The sequence below is a fragment of the Coregonus clupeaformis genome, chromosome 27 (assembly GCF_020615455.1).
Source record: "Coregonus clupeaformis isolate EN_2021a chromosome 27, ASM2061545v1, whole genome shotgun sequence".
Taxonomy (NCBI): Eukaryota; Metazoa; Chordata; class Actinopteri; order Salmoniformes; family Salmonidae; genus Coregonus; species Coregonus clupeaformis.
This window is the reverse complement of record NC_059218.1, coordinates 35,982,211-36,006,045: the sequence shown is the minus strand read 5'-3', so window position 1 is coordinate 36,006,045 and position 23,835 is coordinate 35,982,211. Positions and strand designations below refer to the sequence as shown.

At 42.7% G+C, this 23,835-nt stretch overlaps 1 protein-coding gene across 1 annotated transcript; it reads right to left on the bottom strand.

The window, feature by feature from the left end:
- Window positions 1-2,644: 2,644 nt before the first annotated feature.
- Window positions 2,645-22,892, bottom strand: sumf2 (sulfatase modifying factor 2). Its single transcript, XM_041851396.2, has 9 exons — window positions 22,658-22,892; window positions 22,416-22,563; window positions 21,121-21,235; window positions 20,976-21,020; window positions 20,535-20,685; window positions 16,386-16,441; window positions 11,228-11,312; window positions 9,635-9,776; window positions 2,645-2,977 (listed from the first exon to the last, which is right to left on the bottom strand). Exons 1-9 carry the CDS (start codon window positions 22,710-22,712, stop codon window positions 2,896-2,898), a joined length of 879 nt encoding a protein of 292 aa, XP_041707330.2. The 5' UTR covers window positions 22,713-22,892; the 3' UTR covers window positions 2,645-2,895.
- Window positions 22,893-23,835: the final 943 nt, after the last annotated feature.

The following is a 23,835-nucleotide window of genomic DNA, read 5'->3' as shown; positions in this document are numbered from 1 at the left end:
AGAATCAGAGGGCCATACTGTAATTCTCGTGGTCATCGATCGATTCTCCAAGATGTGCCGGTTAGTACCCATGACCCGTCTACCTAACGCCACTCAGATGGCTGAGACGATGTTTAACCAGGTGTTCCGGCAGTTTGGTGTTCCGGAGGATATTGTTTCCGACCGGGGACCCCAGTTTGTATCCCGGGTATGGAAGGCCTTCTGCGAACGCTTGGGCATCTCGGTGAGCCTCACCTCCGGATATCATCCCCAGGCTAATGGGCAGACAGAACGGCTCAACCAGGAAATTGGGAAATATCTACGGCAACAATGTTCGCGGCAGCCGCAAGAGTGGAGCCGATTCCTTCCTTGGGTAGAGTATGCTCAGAACTCACTCATTCACACCTCCCTACGTCTAACGCCCTTCCAGTGTGTTCTACGGTATCAACCACCCCTGTTCCCGTGGGATACCGCACCAGGGATGGTACCGGCTGTGGACGAGTGGTTCGCCGGAGTGCGCAGGTCTGGGAGACGGCCCATCAACATCTCAGTCAAGCCTCACAACAGCAAAAGACCTACGCCGACCGACGCCGGAGACCTACTCCCACTTATCAACCCGGGCAACGAGTGTGGCTGTCTACCCGAGACCTGCGGTTCCGACGGAGCTGCAAGAAGCTCCAACCCAGGTACATCGGTCCTTTCAAGGTACAGAGACGTATTAACCCTGTCACCTACCGTCTGTTACTCCCTCGACACTACAGGATAAACCCTACGTTCCACGTCTCCCTGTTGAAACCTGTCCACTATAGCCCGATGTACCCCCCCATCGCTCAACAACCTACTACACCACCTTTGGAGGAGGAACAGGACACCACCTATACAGTCCACGAGATACTGGAGTCAAGACGGAGACGAGGGGGCATCGAATATCTCGTGGACTGGGAGGGATATGGACCTGAGGAACGGTCCTGGGTCTCAAGGCCACTTTCCACGCTGAACACCCAGATCATCCAGGACCCCGACCCAGAGGAAGACCACCCGGTAGAGGTAGAAGGCCGTCAGGAGCCGGCCCTGGGGAGGGGGATACTGTAAGGGATCGGGGGTTGGCTGGGTCTAGACAGAGTCTGACACTTCCCCGATCTACAGAGAGGGGGAGTCATCAGACTCGATCTGGTTCACCTGAGTTCTAAGCACACCTGTCAGTAATTAGGGTAGAATATAAGGTGTGCTCAGAAGTTCAGTCGGTGCGAGGTATTGTTCCATTGTGACTTGCTAAGCGTTTTGTTCAGAGAGAGAGAGAGTTCGTTGTTTTGATTACCCGTGTACCCGACCTGTGCCTCGTTGTTTGACTCCCCGAATTGCTTAATCCTCTGCTTGTCTATCCCAGTGATTACCGTCCTCTGATCCTGTGCCTGTGCCCTCGACTACGACTAAGCCCGCTCCCTTGGTACCTCTGCCTGTCTCTGCCTGGCCCGGTTTTGACCACAGCCCGCCCGACCACGATTAAGCTATTCCCTTGTCTGTACTCTAATAAAGCATCGCTATTCTGCGATTGGATCTTACCACTCTGTCCGAGTATTCATTACATCACAACACAACTGATTGGCTAAAAACGCATTAAGAAGGAAAGAAATTCCACAAATTAACTTTTAAGAAGGCACACCTGTTAATTTAAATGCATTCCAGGTGACTACCTCATGAAGCTGGTTGAGAGAATGCAAAGAGTTTGCAAAGCTGTCATCAAGGCAAAGGGTGGCTATTTGAAGAATCTCAAATATAAAATATATTTTGATTTGTTTAACACTTTTTTGGTTACTACATGATTCCATATATGTTATTTTATAGCTTTGATGTCTTCACTATTATTCTACAATGTAGAAAATAGTAAAAATAAAGAAAAACCCTTGAATGAGTAGCTGTTCTAAAACCTTTGACCGGTAGTGTAGGTAAGGGATGAAGTGAAAACCTATAGGATAGCTCTCCAGGAGGTGGGTTGGGCATGAAATGACAGCAGGCTGTACAATACTGAGCCATGCTGGCGTGGTGTGGATTGGTACAGGGCAATTCCACGGTCACTGAGTGATGCGGAGATTCAGATTGTTCACTTTAAAAAGTACTTCAAACAAACCAGTGATTGCAAATTGATAAAAGTAGTCCTTGTGCATATAGTTGTATGGTTTGTTTCACTATGACATCATTGCTTTTAGTTTACTTACATTTTAAAGTCAATAATCTGAGTGTCAGCACCACTCTGTTACCATGAAATTGCCCTACAGCTCGGCTCAGTCCTACTGTACATCGTGTGTTATCACTTACAGTGAGCTCCAAAAGCATTGGGACAGTAACCATTTTTGTTGTTGTTTTGGCTCTGTACTCCAGCACTTTATAGAGTTGAAATGATACAATGACTATGAAGTTAAAGTGCAGACTGCCTGCGTTAACTTGAGGGTATTTTCATCCATATTGGCTGAACCGTTTAGAAATTACAGCACTTTTTGTACATAGTCCCCCCATTTTAGGGGACCAAAAGTATTGGGACAAATTCACTTACTGTATATGTGTATTAAAAGTAGTCACAAATATAGTATTTGGTCCCATATTCCTAGCATGCAATGACAGTGTGCAAAACGGGTGTTGTAAACCAGTAAGTACATTTTACAACATCTTGATGTAAAATCTTGTTTATTGCTCATTGTATCATAGAAATTGTAGTTCATAGAAAAAGACACATAGGTTAGGCAGATTACTTTGAGCCCAGGTCTCCACAGGAGAAAAATGTCTGCTTCCTGCACATTACCAACATCGTCACCACTGTCTCAGTCTTAATCTTACTAAACGTTATCGTCACTGCATAGTACCTAATTCTATATTGCTCTCCCTGATGGCGTAATCTTTATCACCGTAATTTATTGGTCCCTACAGCTCTGTTTTGTCCTTCTTCCTGGCAGCACACCTGAAGCCCAAGTTATCAGAAGCCGAGTCCGGAGTGTTCCCCATCCTGTAGAAACACAGAAACAAAACACAGTCACATTCAACACCGCCCATTTTCCAAGTAAAGTAACAGCAATCGATCCCCAAACCCTCATTCTGTACATCGAAAACCGAAAGGTTACTGGATCGAATCCCAAGCCGATAAAGGTAAAACCAATCTGTCGTTCTGCCCCTGAGCAAGGCAGTTAACCCCCAACAAAAACTGCTCCCCGGGAGCCGATGACGTGGATGTTGATTAAGGCAGCCCCCCGCACCTCTCTGATTTAGAGGGGTTGGGTTAAATGCAGAAGACACATTTCAGTTGAATGCATTCAGTTGTACAGCTGACTAAGTATCCCCCTTTCCCTTTCAATTACAACAGTTACAACTACCCAGTGGGTAAAACCTGGTTGAAAAGACATCAGTATGATGTCTTATTCTGGTCGCAAACTGGTTGAAAAATGATGTTTTTTACAAATATTTTCACTGACAAGAATATGATGTATTTTTTTTACCACCATACGGCCAGTTGGTCATATTCTTGTGATTAAGCGGTCGGAAATCCCGCTCCACTAGGTGCTTCCGCACTGCTCTGGCACTCCACATTCTTTCCAACGACTCCGCTAAAAACTGCTCAGCGCTCACAGAAGAAAAAAAAAACTGCCGCTCTGAATTCGCTCCATTCGTTAAAATCACAATTTAACCAACACCCATCAATTTCTGTGACTACCTGGTGCTACCATTTGGTATAGAAGTATTGAAATCAAACCATATGATTTGAATGAAAAGTATTTTAATCAACATGAAAACTTGAATGTAAGAAGCGCTCATCATATCAAATAAGCTACGTCTTATCAAACTGCATGTAAACACTCTAAATTGGTCAAAAGCCAGACAGGGAGCCTAAGATGAAACAGAAATTAATTATTTAGGCTATATTTTTCAATTATTTTAAGGCTATAGCCTACAAAATATACATTGTGAAGCATTTGCGAGTGTGACACTAGATTGGTAGGGACATTAAGTGCTCAGCATTTAAACAACATTTTGTTGTATTGAATTATTATAGTCTATAAATTGGATGTGACTTACTTACAATTAAATACAAATTAAACGATAAATGCCTTATTAGGCTCAGTCTAGTGCCTTTGAAATCATTTTTAGAAACATGAGTTTGGCCAGAGTCTGTGGCTTCAGTCTCATGTGATTGTGCCTGGAGAGCAGGCCAGCAGCGGAGAATATCCTCTCTGCACTTGCAGAACCATTGTGGATTCTAAACACCCTTCGGGCCACTCTTGCCAGGCTGGGCAGAGTTGTTATTTTTAGGCAAAATAACCCAATCAAAACAGAAAGCTCCTTGAAAGTGGGAATATGCCAGGCCTATAGGGCCAAAATCAATTATTGCCAATTGTATAGATAATAGAACAAAAATGAAGGAAACATTTAAGAGATCAGATTTTTTGTTTATAAATACTTTGCTACAATGACACACTTAGTGTGTAATCTTTTCAGATTCCACAATGATTCTTTAGTTGTGGGCACTATATCACCGCACTCCCTCTCTTGCTCTTGGTCCTCATCTTTGTACAGTGGAGAAAAAAAGTATTTAGTCAGCCACCAATTGTGCAAGTTCTCCCACTTAAAAAGATGAGAGAGGCCTGTAATTTTCATCATAGGTACACGTCAACTATGACAGACAAATTGAGAATTTTTTTTCCAGAAAATCACATTGTAGGATTTGTAATGAATTTATTTACAAATTATGGTGGAAAATAAGTATTAGGTCACCTACAAACAAGCAAGATTTCTGGCTCTCACAGACCTGTAACTTCTTCTTTAAGAGGCTCCTCTGTCCTCCACTCGTTACCTGTATTAATGGCACCTGTTTGAACTTGTTATCAGTATAAAAGACACCTGTCCACAACCTCAAACAGTCACACTCCAAACTCCACTATGGCCAAGACCAACGAGCTGTCAAAGGACACCAGAAACAAAATTGTAGACCTGCACCAGGCTGGGAAGACTGAATCTGCAATAGGTAAGCAGCTTGGTTTGAAGAAATCAACTGTGGGAGCAATTATTAGGAAATGGAAGATATACAAGACCACTGATAATCTCCCTCGATCTGGGGCTCCACGCAAGATCTCACACCATGGGGTCAAAATGATCACAAGAACGGTGAGCAAAAATCCCAGAACCACACGGGGGGACCTAGTGAATGACCTGCAGAGAGCTGGGACCAAAGTAACAAAGCCTACCATCAGTAACACACTACGCCGCCAGGGACTCAAATCCTGCAGTGCAAGACGTGTCCCCCTGCTTAAGCCAGTACATGTCCAGGCCCGTCTGAAGTTTGCTAGAGTGCATTTGGATGATCCAGAAGAGGATTGGGAGAATGGCATATGGTCAGATGAAACCAAAATAGAACTTTTGGGTAAAAACTCAACTCGATCGTGTTTGGAGGACAAAGAATGCTGAGTTGCATCCAAAGAACACCATACCTACTGTGAAGCATGGGGGTGGAAACATCATGCTTTGGGGCTGTTTTTCTGCAAAGGGACCAGGACGACTGATCCGTGTAAAGGAAAGAATGAATGGGGCCATGTATCGTGAGATTTTGAGTGAAAACCTCCTTCCATCAGCAAGGGCATTGAAGATGAAACGTGGCTGGGTCTTTCAGCATGACAATGATCCCAAACACACCGCCCGGGCAACGAAGGAGTGGCTTCGTAAGAAGCATTTCAAGGTCCTGGAGTGGCCTAGCCTGTCTCCAGATCTCAACCCCATAGAAAATCTTTGGAGGGAGTTGGAAGTCTGTGTTGCCCAGCGACAGCCCCAAAACATCACTGCTCTAGAGGAGATCTGCATGGAGGAATGGGCCAAAATACCAGCAACAGTGTGTGAAAACCTTGTGAAGACTTACAGAAACGTTTGACCTGTGTCATTGCCAACAAAGGGTATATAACAAAGTATTGAGAAACTTTTGTTATTGACCAAATACTTATTTTCCACCATAATTTGCAAATAAATTCATAAAAAATCCTACAATGTGATTTTCTGGATTTTTTTTCTTCTCATTTTGTCTGTCATAGTTGACGTGTACCTATGATGAAAATTACAGGCCCTCTCTCATCTTTTTAAGTGGGAGAACTTGCACAATTGGTGGCTGACTAAATACTTTTTCCCCCCACTGTAAGTCACCTTGATTTAGCACCTGTGTGTTTTATCAGTTTCTTTATGGAAATATTTAGCTAACTCCATGACAGTAGCTAAAGCAAGGGGCTATAGCAGCACATAAGTAGACTACAAATGCATGCTGGGCCGGGCATGCCCTGAGCTGGTGAATTGAGCGCTATTGGAGCAAAATTGGAGCGGGCGAGAAGGCCGCCACTCCAGCCTTTGGGAATCTCGCTCCATGCTCCAGTCAAATTGGGCACGCTCAGCTCACATACTCTGGTTGGTCACAATTGTGACCTCTATCTGACCAGCTGGTCATAATTCTGACCACTATATAACAAGAATGCAGGAGAACAGGGACTACCACTTAGCAGTCAAATCCTTTAAAAGATTTAGTGTACATTTTGAGAAACTGCCGTTGTTTTCCAGCTGTGTTGTTGTGTAGCCAACGGAGCGCTCTGTCCCAACTGCCGTATGGAATGTTGACCAATGTTCTCGAGCAAGCTGGCTGCCTGCGCACAGACATCTATTACTGTACGTGAGGCACAGATTCCAATCCAAGTTTTATCATTATTTAGCTACTGAAATTAAAATACAATTGCTGCCTGCATCATGTTACTTTATTAAAAGCTTTAAGGGAAAATATAATATAACATAATATAAATAATAATAATAAATAATAATAATATTTTCAGGGTCAAATTCAGGTGCAATAACTCTTTACTCATTATTTATGGAAATAAATGCTATAAAAATAGGGTTTTGTAAAACCTGGGTGATTGTAGTATGATTTTGAAATAAAAGACATAGGCCTAGGTGTTCTTTGTTAAATTCTGAAAACAAATGTAATTAGTCATAATAGAACATCAAAACAGCATTCAGTGGAACAGAAGACAATGTGCAGCACAATAAACTACAGTGAGGGAAAAAAGTATTTGATCCCCTGCTGATTTTGTACGTTTTCCCACTGACAAAGAAATGATCAGTCTATAATTTTAATGGTAGGTTTATTTGAACAGTGAGAGACAGAATAACAACAACAAAATCCAGAAAAACGCATGTCAAAAATGTTATAAATTGATCTGCATTTTAATGAGGGAAATAAGTATTTGACCCCCTCTCAATCAGAAAGATTTCTGGCTCCCAGGTGTCTTTTATACAGGTAACAAGCTGAGATTAGGAGCACACTCTTAAAGGGAGTGCTCCTAATCTCAGCTTGTTACCTGTATAAAAGACACCTGTCCACAGAAGCAATCAATCAATCAATCAGATTCCAAACTCTCCACCATGGCCAAGACCAAAGAGCTCTCCAAGGATGTCAGGGACAAGATTGTAGACCTACACATGGCTGGAATGGGCTACAAGACCATCGCCAAGTTGCTTGGTGAGAAGGTGACAACAGTTGGTGCGATTATTCGCAAATGGAAGAAACACAAAAGAACTGTCAATCTCCCTCGGCCTGGGGCTCCATGCAAGATCTCACCTCGTGGAGTTGCAATGATCATGAGAACGATGAGGAATCAGCCCAGAACTACACGGGAGGATCTTGTCAATGATCTCAATGCAGCTGGGACCATAGTCACCAAGAAAACAATTGGTAACACACTACGCCGTGAAGGACTGAAATCCTGCAGCGCCCGCAAGGTCCCCCTGCTCAAGAAAGCACATATACAGGCCCGTCTGAAGTTTGCCAATGAACATCTGAATGATTCAGAGGAGAACTGGGTGAAAGTGTTGTGGTCAGATGAGACCAAAATCAAGCTCTTTGGCATCAACTCAACTCGCCGTGTTTTGAGGAGGAGGAATGCTGCCTATGACCCCAAGAACACCATCCCCACCGTCAAACATGGAGGTGGAAACATTATGCTTTGGGGGTGTTTTTCTGCTAAGGGGACAGGACAACTTCACCGCATCAAAGGGACGATGGACAGTGCCATGTACCGTCAAATCTTGGGTGAAAACCTCCTTCCCTCAGCCAGGGCATTGAAAATGGGTCGCGATGGGTATTCCAGCATGACAATGACCCAAAACACATGGCCAAGGCAACAAAGGAGTGGCTCAAGAAGAAGCACATTAAGGTCCTGGAGTGGCCTAGCCAGTCTCCAGACCTTAATCCCATAGAACATCTGTGGAGGGAGCTGAAGGTTCGAGTTGCCAAACTTCAGGCTCGAAACCTTAATGACTTGGAGAAGATCTGCAAAGACGAGTGGGACAAAATCCATCCTGAGATGTGTGCAAACCTGGTGGCCAACTACAAGAAACGTCTGACCTCTGTGATTGCCAACAAGGGTTTTGCCACCAAGTACTAAGTCATGTTTTGCAGAGGGGTCAAATACTTATTTCCCTCATTAAAATGCAAATCAATTCATAACATTTTTGACATGCGTTTTTCTGGATTTTGTTGTTGTTATTCTGTCTCTCACTGTTCAAATAAACCTATCATTAAAATTATAGACTGATCATGTCTTTGTCAGTGGGCAAACGTACAAAATCAGCAGGGGATCAAATACTTTTTTCCCCTCACTGTAATTAGCTAACACAGATAAAAGACGACCATTAGGAGCCAACACACACAGCAAGCTACCAGATATCATTCATGAAACAACATTGTACTTCAGTTTTACTGCAGTGCATTTCTGTAAGGGTATCCTGTATTATTGTGCATGTTCATCTTACATGCTGGTAGCCTATAACAAATGTTATGGAAGTGAATGTGCACTTTTCAATTATGTGGACTACAACTATGAAAAACTGCCATTGCCTGTAGTAAAAGCAAAATAATTTATAGCATCAGAGATTCTCTAAATTAGGGACCATCTCTGATAGCTATAGGACCTCCGAGACTGTCACAAATGTTAGCTTTTAATTACCTAGCAAATTCCATGACTCGGGGGTGAAATATATCACATTTCTTTGTTTTTTAAAACTGGTATTTCAACACCTGCCGAACAGAAACCTCAAATGGCCCTACTCCTGAAAAAGTTAATCGGGCTGAAGTGGACTCGGCCAGGGAACCATTAGCCGGAGATCAGAGTAATATGATTCTGCCGGAGTCGGGAAGAATTCTCCCTTAGTCCGAGTCCTTGCCGAGTCCCCCGAGTCTCAGATTAGGCCCGAGCCCAGCATGTTGACTGGGTACAGTATAACCACAAGACCCTAACCCGCTTTGGTGCGCTCTGCCAGCTGTTTGCCAAGCTGAATCATGCAAACCCTGCTGGAAAAGAGCATTACTCCAATTGTTATAATTGTAATGGTTCTAGTGTTTCATATGCAATGGGTGCATAAGACGTCCCGAACAGATTTCAACCAGTAAAAGACGTCTTTATCACATTGTATGCCCACTGGGTAAGCTTTGCATTTGATGTTAGGACTCATAATCAGATCTATCTATCCCAGTCCAGCCCTTAATTTATGAGTAACATAAACTGGCCCTGGAGCAGTTATTAATAAAGTCAGAGAATAACTATAAGATTAAACAGGAGTAACAATAGAGTAAACGTTCACTTGCCTGGTCGTGATTCGAGCCTTGTGATTGGCTGATCCATCTTCCGTGTCGATCCAGGAACCACCACGCAGAACGAACATTGGTTGTGCTCCAGGAAAGGGTGTAGATGTCCACTCCCATGCGTTTCCCATCATGTCATACAGTCCTGAGGGAGGGGACCGAGAAACAAACTGATGACCAATTCTAAATGGACCCCTGGCCCATTGTCCTACGTCAGTGGCGTCACTCCTACGTGACGTTCGTAACCTCAACTGGCAGTCAGGGCGGAATTATCACACTATCTGAAGTAAGACAATGCCCTGGCCACTACCCCTATACACTACTCCTATACACTACTCCTTGCCACTACCCCTGGCCACTCCTACTATACACTACCCCTGGCCATTAGTCCTATACACTACCCCTGGCCATTACTCCTATACACTACCCCTGGCCACTACCCCTATACACTACTCCTATACACTACCCCTGGCCATTACTCCTATACACTACCCCTGGCCACTACCCCTATACACTACTCCTATACACTACCCCTATACACTACCCCTGGCCACTACCCCTATACACTACCCCTATACACTACCCCTGGCCACTACCCCTATACACTACCCCTGGCCACTACCCCTATACACTATCCCTATACACTACCCCTGGCCACTACTCCTATACACTACCCCTGGCCACTACCCCTATACACTACCCCTGGCCACTACCCCTATACACTACCCCTATACACTACTCCTATACACTACCCCTATACACTACTCCTTGCCACTACCCCTGGCCACTACCCCTATACACTACCCCTATACACTACCCCTGGCCACTACTCCTATACACTACCCCTATACACTACTCCTATACACTACCCCTGGCCACTACCCCTATACACTACCCCTGGCCACTACCCCTATACACTACCCCTATACACTACCCCTGGCCACTACCCCTATACACTACTCCTATACACTACCCCTATACACTACTCCTTGCCACTACCCCTGGCCACTACCCCTATACACTACTCCTATACACTACCCCTATACACTACCCCTGGCCATTACTCCTATACACTACCCCTGGCCATTACTCCTATACACTACCCCTGGCTACTACCCCTATACACTACTCCTATACACTACCCCTATACACTACTCCTATACACTACCCCTATACACTACCCCTGGCCATTACTCCTATACACTACCCCTGGCCACTACTCCTATACACTACCCCTGGCCACTACCCCTGGCCACTACTCCTATACACTACCCCTGGCCATTACTCCTATACACTACCCCTGGCTACTACCCCTATACACTACCCCTGGCCACTACTCCTATACACTACCCCTGGCCACTACCCCTGGCCACTACTCCTATACACTACCCCTGGCCACTACTCCTATACACTACCCCTGGCCACTACTCCTATACACTACCCCTGGCCACTACTCCTATACACTACCCCTGGCCACTACTCCTATGTAGATCTGAAAGAATTGAATATGGATCAAGAATATAGTGATGCTCTGATTCCTATAAAGGGATACCTTTATATAGCCAGGGATTCCTGGCTGTATAAAGGGATATTTACCAAAACTGTTCTGAGGACGGAAAGCAGTGACAGGGGCGATACCATGGTAACCATCCTCTGCTGTGTCTCCATCAGGGAACAGGCCCTGAAACACACATACAAAACACATCAGGATAATAATGTAATGTCTCATTTATAATAGGTCGCTATCAATAAAACGTCACAACAGCTTTCCATTTGGCTGCTGGGGGGGAAGGAGATGCCCCAGATCGGCTAAAACCATTGACAACTACGTGCCGTTTTCAAGGGATTGTTAAATAAATGTTATAGGCTAAATATTTCGTTGGGAATAGTGAAGCAAAAGTCCCAACTTTAAATCTTCATCATACTTCTTCTTATTAATCTTAAGCACGCTACTCCTCTTACACCGTTAAAGCTAGTAATGTCCTTCAAACTTTAAAATGTGCAGACTGGCCTGGAATAGTGTTGTTGCATACAACTTTTGGATATTATTTATACTTTTTTGTCATTCTTTTTGTCCATCATCATTCACTTTAATGTTACTTTTTTCAACATTCTAAAGCTCCCCATTGTGACATCATCACTTCCAACTTCCATTCACTCTAAATGCAACAACCTTTTTCTAATTTTGACCACTTTCCCAGCACTTTAGACAAAAACTTAGAGTGAATGACACCTTGGTCTACTTCTCTGCTCTTCAAATCTGAAATAAGAACATAAATATCTACTACCAATCAAGAGGTACAGCTGTTTTAGTAACCACATCAACTATTAACTGCTATGGAACTTTTCAGAACTTTCAAATTATAAAAATGGACATTCTAAGCATGACACAAATCAGCTACCTTGACCACTTTTCCCAACAACGTAGACAAACTTAAAGGGTATGACACCTTGGTCTACTTCTCTGCTATTCAAATCTGAAATAAGAACAGTATCTACTACCAATCAAGAGGTACATCTCTAATTTAGCTAACTTCCCACTGTTGAATTAACTGCCATTGAACTTTTCTGAACTTTCAAATTATAACAATGGGGGAGCACATTCTAAGCATGAGACTTTTGACACTAATGCGCTATCTTGACCACTTTTCACAGCAACCCATTGTAGACAAAAACTTAAAAGGGTAACTTCAACAATGCTCCTTGTCTTCTGTACTCTATTATTACAGTTTACATATATTCTAGTAGGAGAGTGTATAAAAGTGTAGTAGGCTAGTCTGAATGTAGTTATTTGTGATGAAATATGTGATCTAACTGACCCACAATCCAAAGTAATAAGGTTGATAGTGTAGTCTATCAAAGTAATCAGACCAATTATTTTACTAAATTTAACTTGGACTATATTTAACTTCTTGGCATAAGTAAAACATTTTAAACTTCTTCCACTACAACAAAAACACTTGTAAAGAGTTAAAGCAAGTCCCACCAATATACTATCTAGTTGGTTTTAATATCATCACACGAAGAGCATAGTCAGAACTACACATTTCCGATTATTCCACATTTCGCTCTGTCATCAGAGTTCTACAGCAAACAGTGAACATCAATGTATCATGTATTTTCAGATACGTGAGGGTTGCGAGATCCATTTGGCATGCTAGCTAAGCAAACAACATGGGTCATTTAGCTCGCTTCATCAGAGATTAGGTTTTTGGAAAGAGCTTGACATCGGCAAGTCCTCGTCCTGGTAAAGTTGTCAGTCGGACTGCTGTCATCACAACTATAGATGCCAAGCAAATCAAACAATATTTGGATATAGCCATTCATACTAAACAAAAATATAAACACAACATGCAACAATTTCAAAGATTTTACTGAGTTACATAAAATTAAATAAAGGTAGGGGCGTGGATCAGAAAACCAGTCAGTATCTGGTTTGACCACCATTTGCCTGGATATTGGCAGAAACTGGAACACGCTGTCGTACACGTTAATCCAGAGCATCCCAAACATGCTCAATGGGTGACATGTCTGGTGAGTATGCAGGCCATTGAAGAACAGACATTTTCAGCTTCCAGGAATTGTGTACAGATCGTTGTGACATGGGGCCGTCCATTATCATGCTGAAACATGAGGTGATGGCGGCGGATGAATGGCACGACAATGGGCCACAGGATCTCGTCATGGTATCTCTGTGCCATCGATAAAATGCAATTTTAATTTCGTTGTCCATAGCTTATGCCTACCCATATCATAACCCCACCACCACCATAGGGCACTCTGTTCACAACGTTGACATCAGCAAACCGCTCGCCCACACAACGCCATACACATGGTCTGCGGTTGTGAGGCCGATTGGACGTACTGCCAAATTCTCTAAAACATCATTGAGGCGGCTTATGGTAGAGAAATGAACATTCCATTCTCTGGAAACAGCTCTGGTGGACATTCCTGCAGTCAGCATGCCAATTGCACACTCCCTCAAAACTTGAGACATCTGTGGCATTGTGTTGTGTGACAAAACTGCACATTTTATAGTGGCCTTTTATTGTCCCCAGCACAAGATGCACCTGTGTAATGATCATGCTGTTTAATCAGCTTCTTGATATGCCACACCTGTCAGGTGGATGGATTATCTTGACAAAGGAGAAATGCTCACTAACAGGGATGTCAACAAATTTGTGCACAAAATATGAGAGATATAAGCTTTTTGTGCGTATGGAACATTTCTGGGATCTTTTATTTCAGCTCATGGAACATGGGACCAACACTTTACATGTTGCATTTATATTTTTGTTCAGTGTAGTTTATCCCTGAAAGTTAGCTTGTTAACTAGCCATATTGACGCGATCTGTTATTAATAGCTAGCCAATTTGACATGGTCCATCCATCAATATAGCCTATCATGTCTGTCAGCAGCAATCGTGATTAAACACTATTTACTAACAATGTTGAAAAGGGATCATGTTGGCCAACTTCACTAGGTAGGCCTTTGTTGGTTGGAGAAAAATTACATTAGGTCTACTTCCCACTATGTTTTGCCAACTGTACAAAGTTTCTACCGGTAGCTTGTAATGTTACATCAACAAATGCGCCCTTCTGCTGCTTGACAGGCAGAGCCCACAAATGATGGGAAATTAACCTAAACCACTCTTACTTTTCAGGTATAGTTCACTTTTTTGCAGGTTTTCCTACTTCCAAAGCATGTAGAGGTCTGTAATTTTAATCATAGGTACACTTCAACTGTGAGAGATGGAATCTAAAACAAAAATCCAGAAAATCACATTGTATGATTTTTAAGTAATTAATTTGCATTTTATTGCATGACATAAGTATTTGATACATCAGAAAAGCATAAATTAATATTTGGTACAGAAACCTTTGTTTGCAATTACAGAGATCATACGTTTCCTGTAGGTCTTGACCAGGTTTGCACACACTGCAGCAGGGATTTTGGCCCACTCCTCCATACAGACCTTCTCCAGATCCTTCAAGTTCCGGGGCTGTCGCTGGGCAATACTGACTTTCAGCTCCCTCCAAAAATGTTCTATTGGGTTCAGGTCTGGAGACTGGCTAGACCACTCCAGGACCTTGAGATGCTTCTTACGGAGCCACTCCTTAGTTGCCCTGGCTGCGTGTTTCGGGTCGTTGTCATGCTGGAAGACCCAGCCACGACCCATCTTCAATGCTCTTACTGAGGGAAGGAGGTTGTTGGCCAAGATCTTGCGATACATGGCCCCATCCATCCTCCCCTCAATATGGTGCAGTCGTCCTGTCCCCTTTGCAGAAAAGCATCCCCAAAGAATGATGTTTCCACCTCCATGCTTCACGGTTGGGATGGTGTTCTTGGGGTTGTACTCATCCTTCTTCTTCCTCCAAACACGGCGAGTGGAGTTGAGACAAAAATAGACCTTTTTGGTCTAATCAGACCACATGACCTTCTCCCATTCCTCCTCTGGATCATCCAGATGGTCATTGGCAAACTTCAGACGGGCCTGGACATGCGCTGGCTTGAGCAGGGGGACCTTGCGTGCGCTGCAGGATTTTAATCCATGACGGCGTAGTGTGTTACTAATGGTTTTCTTTGAGACTGTGGTCCCAGCTCTCTTCAGGTCATTGACCAGGTCCTGCCGTGTAGTTCTGGGCTGATCCCTCACCTTCCTCATGATCATTGTTGCCCCACGAGGTGAGATCTTGCATGGAGCCCCAGACCGAGGGTGATTGACCGTCATCTTGAACTTTTTCAATTTTCTAATAATTGCGCCAACAGTTGTTGCCTTCTCACCAAGCTGCTTGCCTATTGTCCTGTAGCCCATCCCAGCCTTGTGCAGGTCTACAATTTTATCCCTGATGTCCTTACACAGCTCTCTGGTCTTGGCCATTGTGGAGAGGTTGGAGTCTGTTTGATTGAGTCTGTGGACAGGTGTCTTTTATACAGGTAACAAGTTCAAACAGGTGCAGTTAATACAGGTAATGAGTGGAGAACAGGAGGGCTTCTTAAAGAAAAACTAACAGGTCTGTGAGAGCCGGAATTCTTACTGGTTGGTAGGTGATCAAATACTTATGTCATGCAATAAAATGCAAATTAATTACTTAAAAATCATACAATGTGATTTTCTGGATTTTCGTTTTAGATTCCGTCTCTCACAGTTGAAGTGTACCTATGATAAAAATTACAGACCTCTACATGCTTTGTAAGTAGGAAAACCTGCAAAATCGGCAGTGTATCAAATACTTGTTCTCCCCACTGTCCTTGCAGTAGGCCTATAACTCTGATGATTGATCTACATGTGTGCAATTGTTTTGTATGGAATAATCAGACATTTGTAGTTCTGACTATGCTCTTCTAGAGGTGATGATATTACAACCAAACAGTTAACATTTATTTAACAATGAAAACCGCACACAGTTGTAAATGTTTTTTGCGGAGCTGCGAGTCTCCTTGCCCCCCAGCAGGCAAATGGAACGCTCTGCACCTTATTGTGACGTTGTATTGATAACGACCTATACTGCTATATGAAGTAACCTTACTGATGATTCAAGTCAAAGGGATACTAATTGTAATCACTTGATAAATCATGAATAAAATATTTTTGAGCAAATCCTAACATGGAAGCTTGTGTAGGATGTAGGTTATGTAAGTTCTAACTTTGGCTTTAGAACACAGGAACCAAAATATATATATTTTTTTAAAGTTGAGAAGAACGTTAGAATGTTCATTTCAGGATGGTGAATGCGATATCATTCGTCTGACCTGCCACAGGTTGGAGCGGTTGGCCTGGAATTTGTTTCCCCAGGGATACGTTCTACCTGAAGGGAAGAAGGGGTTCTGTTATCAACATGGAATGGAGGAGGGCTGTTATCTATGAATGGCTATTCATTTTAAGCTTAATAAAAAACAACTTTTGTAAAACATCACAGTACAGTTGAAAAATATATGGCAAATAGAAATCCAATATGGATGGTGTTAAGAGATAGATGGGTGGTGTTGAATGGAGTTGAAGGATGGAACTAATAACGACTAACAACAACGAATAACAACAAGATAACTAATGTAAAGCATACTGTGTCCATAATAGGTATATAAGTTATATGAAAATGTATGCACTCACTAACTGTAAGTCGCTCTGGATAAGAGTGTCTGCTAAATGACTAAAATGGAAAAATATTATAGGTTGAGAGCTTTTGTGAAAGAGCACAGTTAGAAAGATATGGCCTATAGAAGCAAAGCGGATGGACATCATGAAAATGATTGGAGAGGTTGAGGGTAGAGGAAGTTCAGGAGTAAAAACAAACTAAATAGAATTATTGTAAAATTGACTGTGTCCATCAAATGTATATAGTATGTACAGTGAGGGAAAAAAGTAATAAGTATTTGACCCCTCTGCAAAACATGACTTAGTACTTGGTGGCAAAACCCTTGTTGGCAATCACAGAGGTCAGACGTTTCTTGTAGTTGGCCACCAGGTTTGCACCCATCTCAGGAGGGATTTTGTCCCACTCTTCTTTGCAGATCTTCTCCAAGTCATTAAGGTTTCGAGGCTGACGTTTGGAAACTCAAACCTTCAGCTCCCTCAACAGATTTTCTATGGGATTAAGGTCTGGAGACTGGCTAGGCCACTCCAGGACCTTAATGTGCTTCTTCTTGAGCCACTCCTTTGTTGCCTTGGCCGTGTGTTTTGGGTCATTGTCATGCTGGAATACCCATCCACGACTCATTTTCAATGCCCTGGCTGAGGGAAGGAGGTTCTCACCCAAGATTTGACGGTACATGGCCCCGTCCATCGTCCCTTTGATGCGGTGGTTGTCCTGTCCCTTAGCAGAAAAACACCCCCAAAACATAATGTTTCCACCTCCATGTTTGACGGTGGGGATGGTGTTCTTGGGGTCATAGGCAGCATTCCTCCTCCTCCAAACACAGCGAAGTTGAGTTGATGCCAAAGAGCTCGATTTTGGTCTCATCTGACCACAACACTTTCACCCAGTTCTCCTCTGAATCATTCAGATGTTCATTGGCAAACTTCAGACGGGCCTGTATATGTGCTTTCTTGAGCAGGGGGACCTTGCGGCGCTGCAGGATTTCAGTCCTTCACGGCGTAGTGTGTTACCAATTGTTTTCTTGGTGACTATGGTCCCAGCTGCCTTGAGATCATTGACAAGATCATCCCGTGTAGTTCTGGGCTGATTCCTCACCGTTCTCATTATCATTGCAACTCCACGAGGTGAGATCTTGCATGGAGCCCCAGGCCGAGGGAGATTGACAGTTCTTTTGTGTTTCTTCCATTTGCGAATAATCGCACCAACTGTTGTCACCTTCTCACCAAGCTGCTTGGCGATGGTCTTGTAGCCCATTCCAGCCTTGTGTAGGTCTACAATCTTGTCCCTGACAATCCTTGGAGAGCTCTTTGGTCTTGGCCATAGTGGAGAGTTTGGAATCTGATTGATTGATTGCTTCTGTGGACAGGTGTCTTTTATACAGGTAACACGCTGAGATTAGGAGCACTCCCTTTAAGAGTGTGCTCCTAATCTCAGCTCGTTACCTGTATAAAAGACACCTGGGAGCCAGAAATCTTTCTGATTGAGAGGGGTCAAATACTTATTTCCCTCATTAAAATGCAAATAACATTTTTGACATGCATCTTTCTGGATTTTTTGGTTGTTATTCTGTCTCTCACTGTTCAAATAAACCTACCATTAAAATTATAGACTGATAATTTCTTTGGCAGTGAGCAAACTTACAAAATCAGCAGGGGATCAAATACTTTTTTCCCTCACTGTATGAGCTGGAAGTAGAGGCCTAAGCATTGTTGTTCACTAGTTTACTCCAATTAGGGAAGGGGTGGTGGGGTTGGAAAGTAATAAAGGGAAATGTATGTGTATATATGTATGTATGTATGTACAGTGGGGGAAAAAAGTATTTAGTCAGCCACCAATTGTGCAAGTTCTCCCACTTAAAAAGATGAGAGAGGCCTGTAATTTTCATCATAGGTACACGTCAACTATGACAGACAAATTGAGATTTTTTTTCTCCAGAAAATCACATTGTAGGATTTTTAATGAAGTTATTTTCAAATTATGGTGGAAAATAAGTATTTGGTCACCTACAAACAAGCAAGATTTCTGGCTCTCACAGACCTGTAACTTCTTCTTTAAGAGGCTCCTCTGTCCTCCACTCGTTACCTGTATTAATGGCACCTGTTTGAACTTGTTATCAGTATAAAAGACACCTGTCCACAACCTCAAACAGTCACACTCCAAACTCCACTATGGCCAAGACCAAAGAGCTGTCAAAGAACACCAGAAACAAAATTGTAGAGCTGCACCAGGCTGGGAAGACTGAATCTGCAATAGGTAAGCAGCTTGGTTTGAAGAAATCAACTGTGGGAGCAATTATTAGGAAATGGAAGACATACAAGACCACTGATAATCTCCCTCGATCTGGGGCTCCACGCAAGATCTCACCCCGTGGGGTCAAAATGATCACAAGAACGGTGAGCAAAAATCCCAGAACCACACGGGGGGACCTAGTGAATGACCTGCAGAGAGCTGGGACCAAAGTAACAAAGCCTACCATCAGTAACACACTACGCTGCCAGGGACTCAAATCCTGCAGTGCCAGACGTGTCCCCCTGCTTAAGCCAGTACATGTCCAGGCCAGTCTGAAATTTGCTAGAGTGCATTTGGATGATCCAGAAGAGGATTGGGAGAATGGCATATGGTCAGATGAAACCAAAATAGAACTTTTTGGTAAAAACTCAACTCGTCGTGTTTGGAGGACAAAGAATGCTGAGTTGCATCCAAAGAACACCATACCTACTGTGAAGCATGGGGGTGGAAACATCATGCTTTGGGGCTGTTTTTTCTGCAAAGGGACCAGGACGACTGATCCGTGTAAAGGAAAGAATGAATGGGGCCATGTATCGTGAGATTTTGAGTGAAAACCTCCTTCCATCAGCAAGGGCATTGAAGATGAAACGTGGCTGGGTCTTTCAGCATGACAATGATCCCAAACACACCGCCCGGGCAACGAAGGAGTGGCTTCGTAAGAAGCATTTCAAGGTCCTGGAGTGGCCTAGCCAGTCTCCAGATCTCAACCCCATAGAAAATCTTTGGAGGGAGTTGAAAGTCCGTGTTGCCCAGCGACAGCCCCAAAACATCACTGCTCTAGAGGAGATCTGCATGGAGGAATGGGCCAAAATACCAGCAACAGTGTATGAAAACCTTGTGAAGACTTACAGAAAACGTTTGACCTGTGTCATTGCCAACAAAGGGTATATCACAAACTATTGAGAAACTTTTGTTATTGACCAAATACTTATTTTCCACCATAATTTGCAAATAAATTCATTAAAAATCCTACAATGTGATTTTCTGGATTTCCTTTTCTCATTTTGTCTGTCATAGTTGACATGTACCTATGATGAAAATTACAGGTCTCTCTCATCTTTTTAAATGGGAGAACTTGCACAATTGGTGGCTGACTAAATAATTTTTTCCCCCACTGTATGTATGTATGTATGTATGTATGTATGTATGTATGTATGTATGTATGTGTGTATATATATATATATATATATGTATGTGAGAGAGAAAAAACATATGGGGGATTGGAAGTGATGCAGACAATTACATTGATGGAAGTTACAATCTATCTGCAATATTAAAGCTGATCTACCCCCCCAAAAAATTTAAAATTAAATAATAATAATAATAATAATAATAAAACAATGACTGCAGAGGACTTAGCAAGACTTAGAATTATAATTATATGGGTTCTTATTCTATGGTGATATCAATGGCTTATTCTTTGTGGAGATCCACCCCCACTCTCAGTAGGCATTGTAATAAAGACAATCCCACTACAAAATAATTTTTTGAAAATGACTTAGCGAGCCCCACTCACCCTGCAGGCCCCCGCGTGCGGCCCACTCCCACTCCTCCTCGCTGGGCAGCCTCCTGTCCCTCCAGCTGCAGAAGGCCTGGGCATCGTTCCAGCTCACCTGGACCACCGGGGAGTCCAGACGCTCCCGGATCCCAGAACCAGGACCTGCAGGCTGGACAAACACATGGAGAGGAGTCAGGTAGTTCAGATATAGGTACATGGGGGTCAGGGACATGGTAAGATATTCAGGAGGTGAAAGAATCAGTAGAGGAGAAACAGAATCAAAGGAGAGAAGCAATGAGGAAGGGATGGGTATTAAAATCAAGAGAGGGGTAACAGAAGGGTTGGTAGAATAATCACAAAGGGGTAATACATACAGGAAGTGATTTACATTCAGTATGGAATGGTGAAGGACTATGAGATGGAGCGTGGATGGGAAAAACTCAAAAATGACTTCATTACCTGCCTCCAAAACACCCGTTCGACTGGCATCCACCAAGGTGCTGACTTCAGGGGGGGAGAGGAGAGTTAATCATTATCACAATTCAGAAGAAAATAAATCTGATATGAAATTTGATATGAAATGCAAACATGACTTTCAACACACCTCTATTTTCTCTGTCACTTTGCTCTTCAGCTCTTCAGACACAAAGTCCTGGAACACAAAACTCCAGCCGAAGGTCTCTGCTTCAGTCTTGTATTTCTGTGCCCGGACAAACTCCCTGGGATGTACACAATAAAACACTTCAATATTCTCCGATACCAATGTCAACTAGTGTGCCCACATTCAAACCCACTAAGAATGGACTGACCCCATCTTGTCTTTTGGCCGTCATTTTTTATTGTTTTGGTGCCGACCGGCCTCGATTACAACGTCCACAGACGTAGATTTTTGGTCCGGACCAGACCAAATCTGAACCAATCATAGATGTCTATGCTTGGTTCAGATTTGGTCTGGTCCGGACCGGTCTCGATTTTGGCCAAACATGACGTACGTTATGTTTCACAAGTTTGGACAGCACAGCACAGTACAGTAGGGCACAGAAGAGTGCAGTACATTACATTACATTACAGTACAGTCAAGAAAAGTTGAGTATAGTACAGTAGAGCACAGTAAAGAAAAGTAAAGTTTACTCTAATGTACTCTACTGAACTAAACCGTACTCTACTAAATTAAACTGTACTGTACCGTAGTATACTCTACTGTGCTCTACTGTACTGAACTGTGCCGTACTTTACTGTGCTGTTCAAACTTGTGAAACATAGCCTAGAAGTCCATGATTTGTTCAGATTTGGTCTGGTCTAGTCCGGACAGACCACATTTGTACTTGTTTGGGGGCGGAGCTAATTAGAATAATACCCAGCAGGCTTTGCAAGTGTTTATTTCACATTTACATTTTGGTCATTCAGCAGATGCTCTTATCCAGAGCATTCAACAACAACATAGCAAGAAAAAAACATTACTGAGAATGTTATTGTAGTTGAAGTAGTCTGTCGGTTGGACTACTTTGAACATCATTGCTGCCTGTTTTAAAGCTTTTGAAAAAGCTAACATAAGTGCATGTGACAGATGGGAGCAATAATACATATTCTATGTTGCAATCTCGTTCCTATATTACATTGATATAAAAAAGGATCATTGTGATATAATCCTTACTTCATTGAGAATGTATGTGCAGTTGAAATTTGCCCATAGAATCAATTGAACCTGATTTCAGTGTCCGGAAAATAAGTATTTTCAACATCCGGAAAATACGTCTTTTCAACTTTCATTTAGAACTTAAAATGAACCTAACTTCAACGTCTGGAAAATACATATTTTATGCATCCTTTCAACGTCATTTTGCATAATAAGAAGTAGTAGTATCATCATCATCATCGCTGTATCAAAATAACAGTTACCTGAAGTCAGAATTAGTGACGGGATATTTATCGATTCTGAATGGATCGACTGTCACTTCTTTCGTGGGTGATTCTCCATCCCTGCCGTCGGCTGAGTTCGTCCCCATCGTCATCTTTCCTCCTGGAATTTGCACCATTCCTTCATCGTCTGCAGAGTCAAAGATGTACAGTTGTGAAGCTGTATCTGTTGTATTATTTAATTGTGCCGAAAAAGTTGATTTGCATCAGTGAATGTTCCTTACCTGCGATGCAAGACAGCGCGGAGAGGCACAAAATAAGTGCTATTCTGAGGTTCATGGCTATAAAATGATAAGGCGATCGTGTTTTCTTAAACTAGTGAAATATGCAGGTCCAGGGTAAGATCGTTCATGTACTTTGAGCAGAATAGATCAACGCTCTCTAAGTAGCTATTTTATATATATATATACACTTCTTCAGTTTACACTGAACCCTGAAACAATTACAGTCGGACTATTTTCACTGACGGACAGGAAACTGTGGTACTGAAAACAGTTCCCCTTGGAAACAACTTCGTTGAAAAGTTGACTTGTGCATCATTTTCCATATACAGTTAGCCTAAAGCGTGTTAGCGTTAAATTAATCAGGAATTGCCTTTCTCGTCCCGCTTGGAGAACAAAGTTCCATAACTTTAGTCAGAGTTTGGTATGGAATCACGGGTGTAATCATTAGTCCAAACTAAAACGAGAGTTTCTATTGGACAAATGAAGGTAGGTCCCTCTCTGCTTCGTTCCGTTTGCAACGTAATCGGCGTAATCTTCCTTAATTATAAATATTTCTGATCTCAGGCTAACAGCCTCATGTCCTAGGCTGGATTTCCCAAAAGCATCATAGTACTAAAATAATCTTAATTCCATTGAAACTAAATGGACGAAAGATGATCTTAGTGTTACGATGCTTTTGGAAAAACCAGACCTGGTCTGGGCATCATTTTTGCCACCTGCATCCAGCAGGAGGTTGAAGCTGCACTCACTGCACGATCAAGTTAAACTGTAAGTAACTATAAACGCTAAGTCTACACGTTTTCATGATCGAAATAAATACTTAGAGGTTGACAGTTAAAAAGAGATGGACTTTTGTGAGCCTGACTTTTCTTTATTAATTTCAGGAAATTCTTTCACTCGGTCACTCATGCAGTGCTCTTCTCCTCAGCTGCCCCCAACAACTGTACAACAGCCAACAAACGCTTCAACCCCAAACAGAGGTTCAATGTGAGGGGCCAGTTGACCAACATGGTCAAACACAGGAGATCCTTCAGCTGTTGATGGCAGCCATCCCAGAGTGTTGTTTGTTCCAGGGGCCAGACCACTGCAAAAGTCTAGTATTGGACTACAATGGTAAATTGCTTCTTTTGTAAGATCGCACTGTTTATATGTTCAAATATGACACTTTCTATCTAGTC

Bases quoted from the DNA above. Each gene is read 5' to 3' on its own strand.
- sumf2 (XM_041851396.2), bottom strand. From the start codon at position 22,712: ATGAACCTCAGAATAGCACTTATTTTGTGCCTCTCCGCGCTGTCTTGC. The intron at 22,564-22,657 runs GTAAGGAACATT...TTGACTCTGCAG, and splicing joins CGCGCTGTCTTGCATCGCAG to ACGATGAAGGAATGGTGCAA. The intron at 9,777-11,227 runs GTAAATATCCCT...CCCCTCCCTCAG, and splicing joins CCGTCCTCAGAACAGTTTTG to GACTGTATGACATGATGGGA.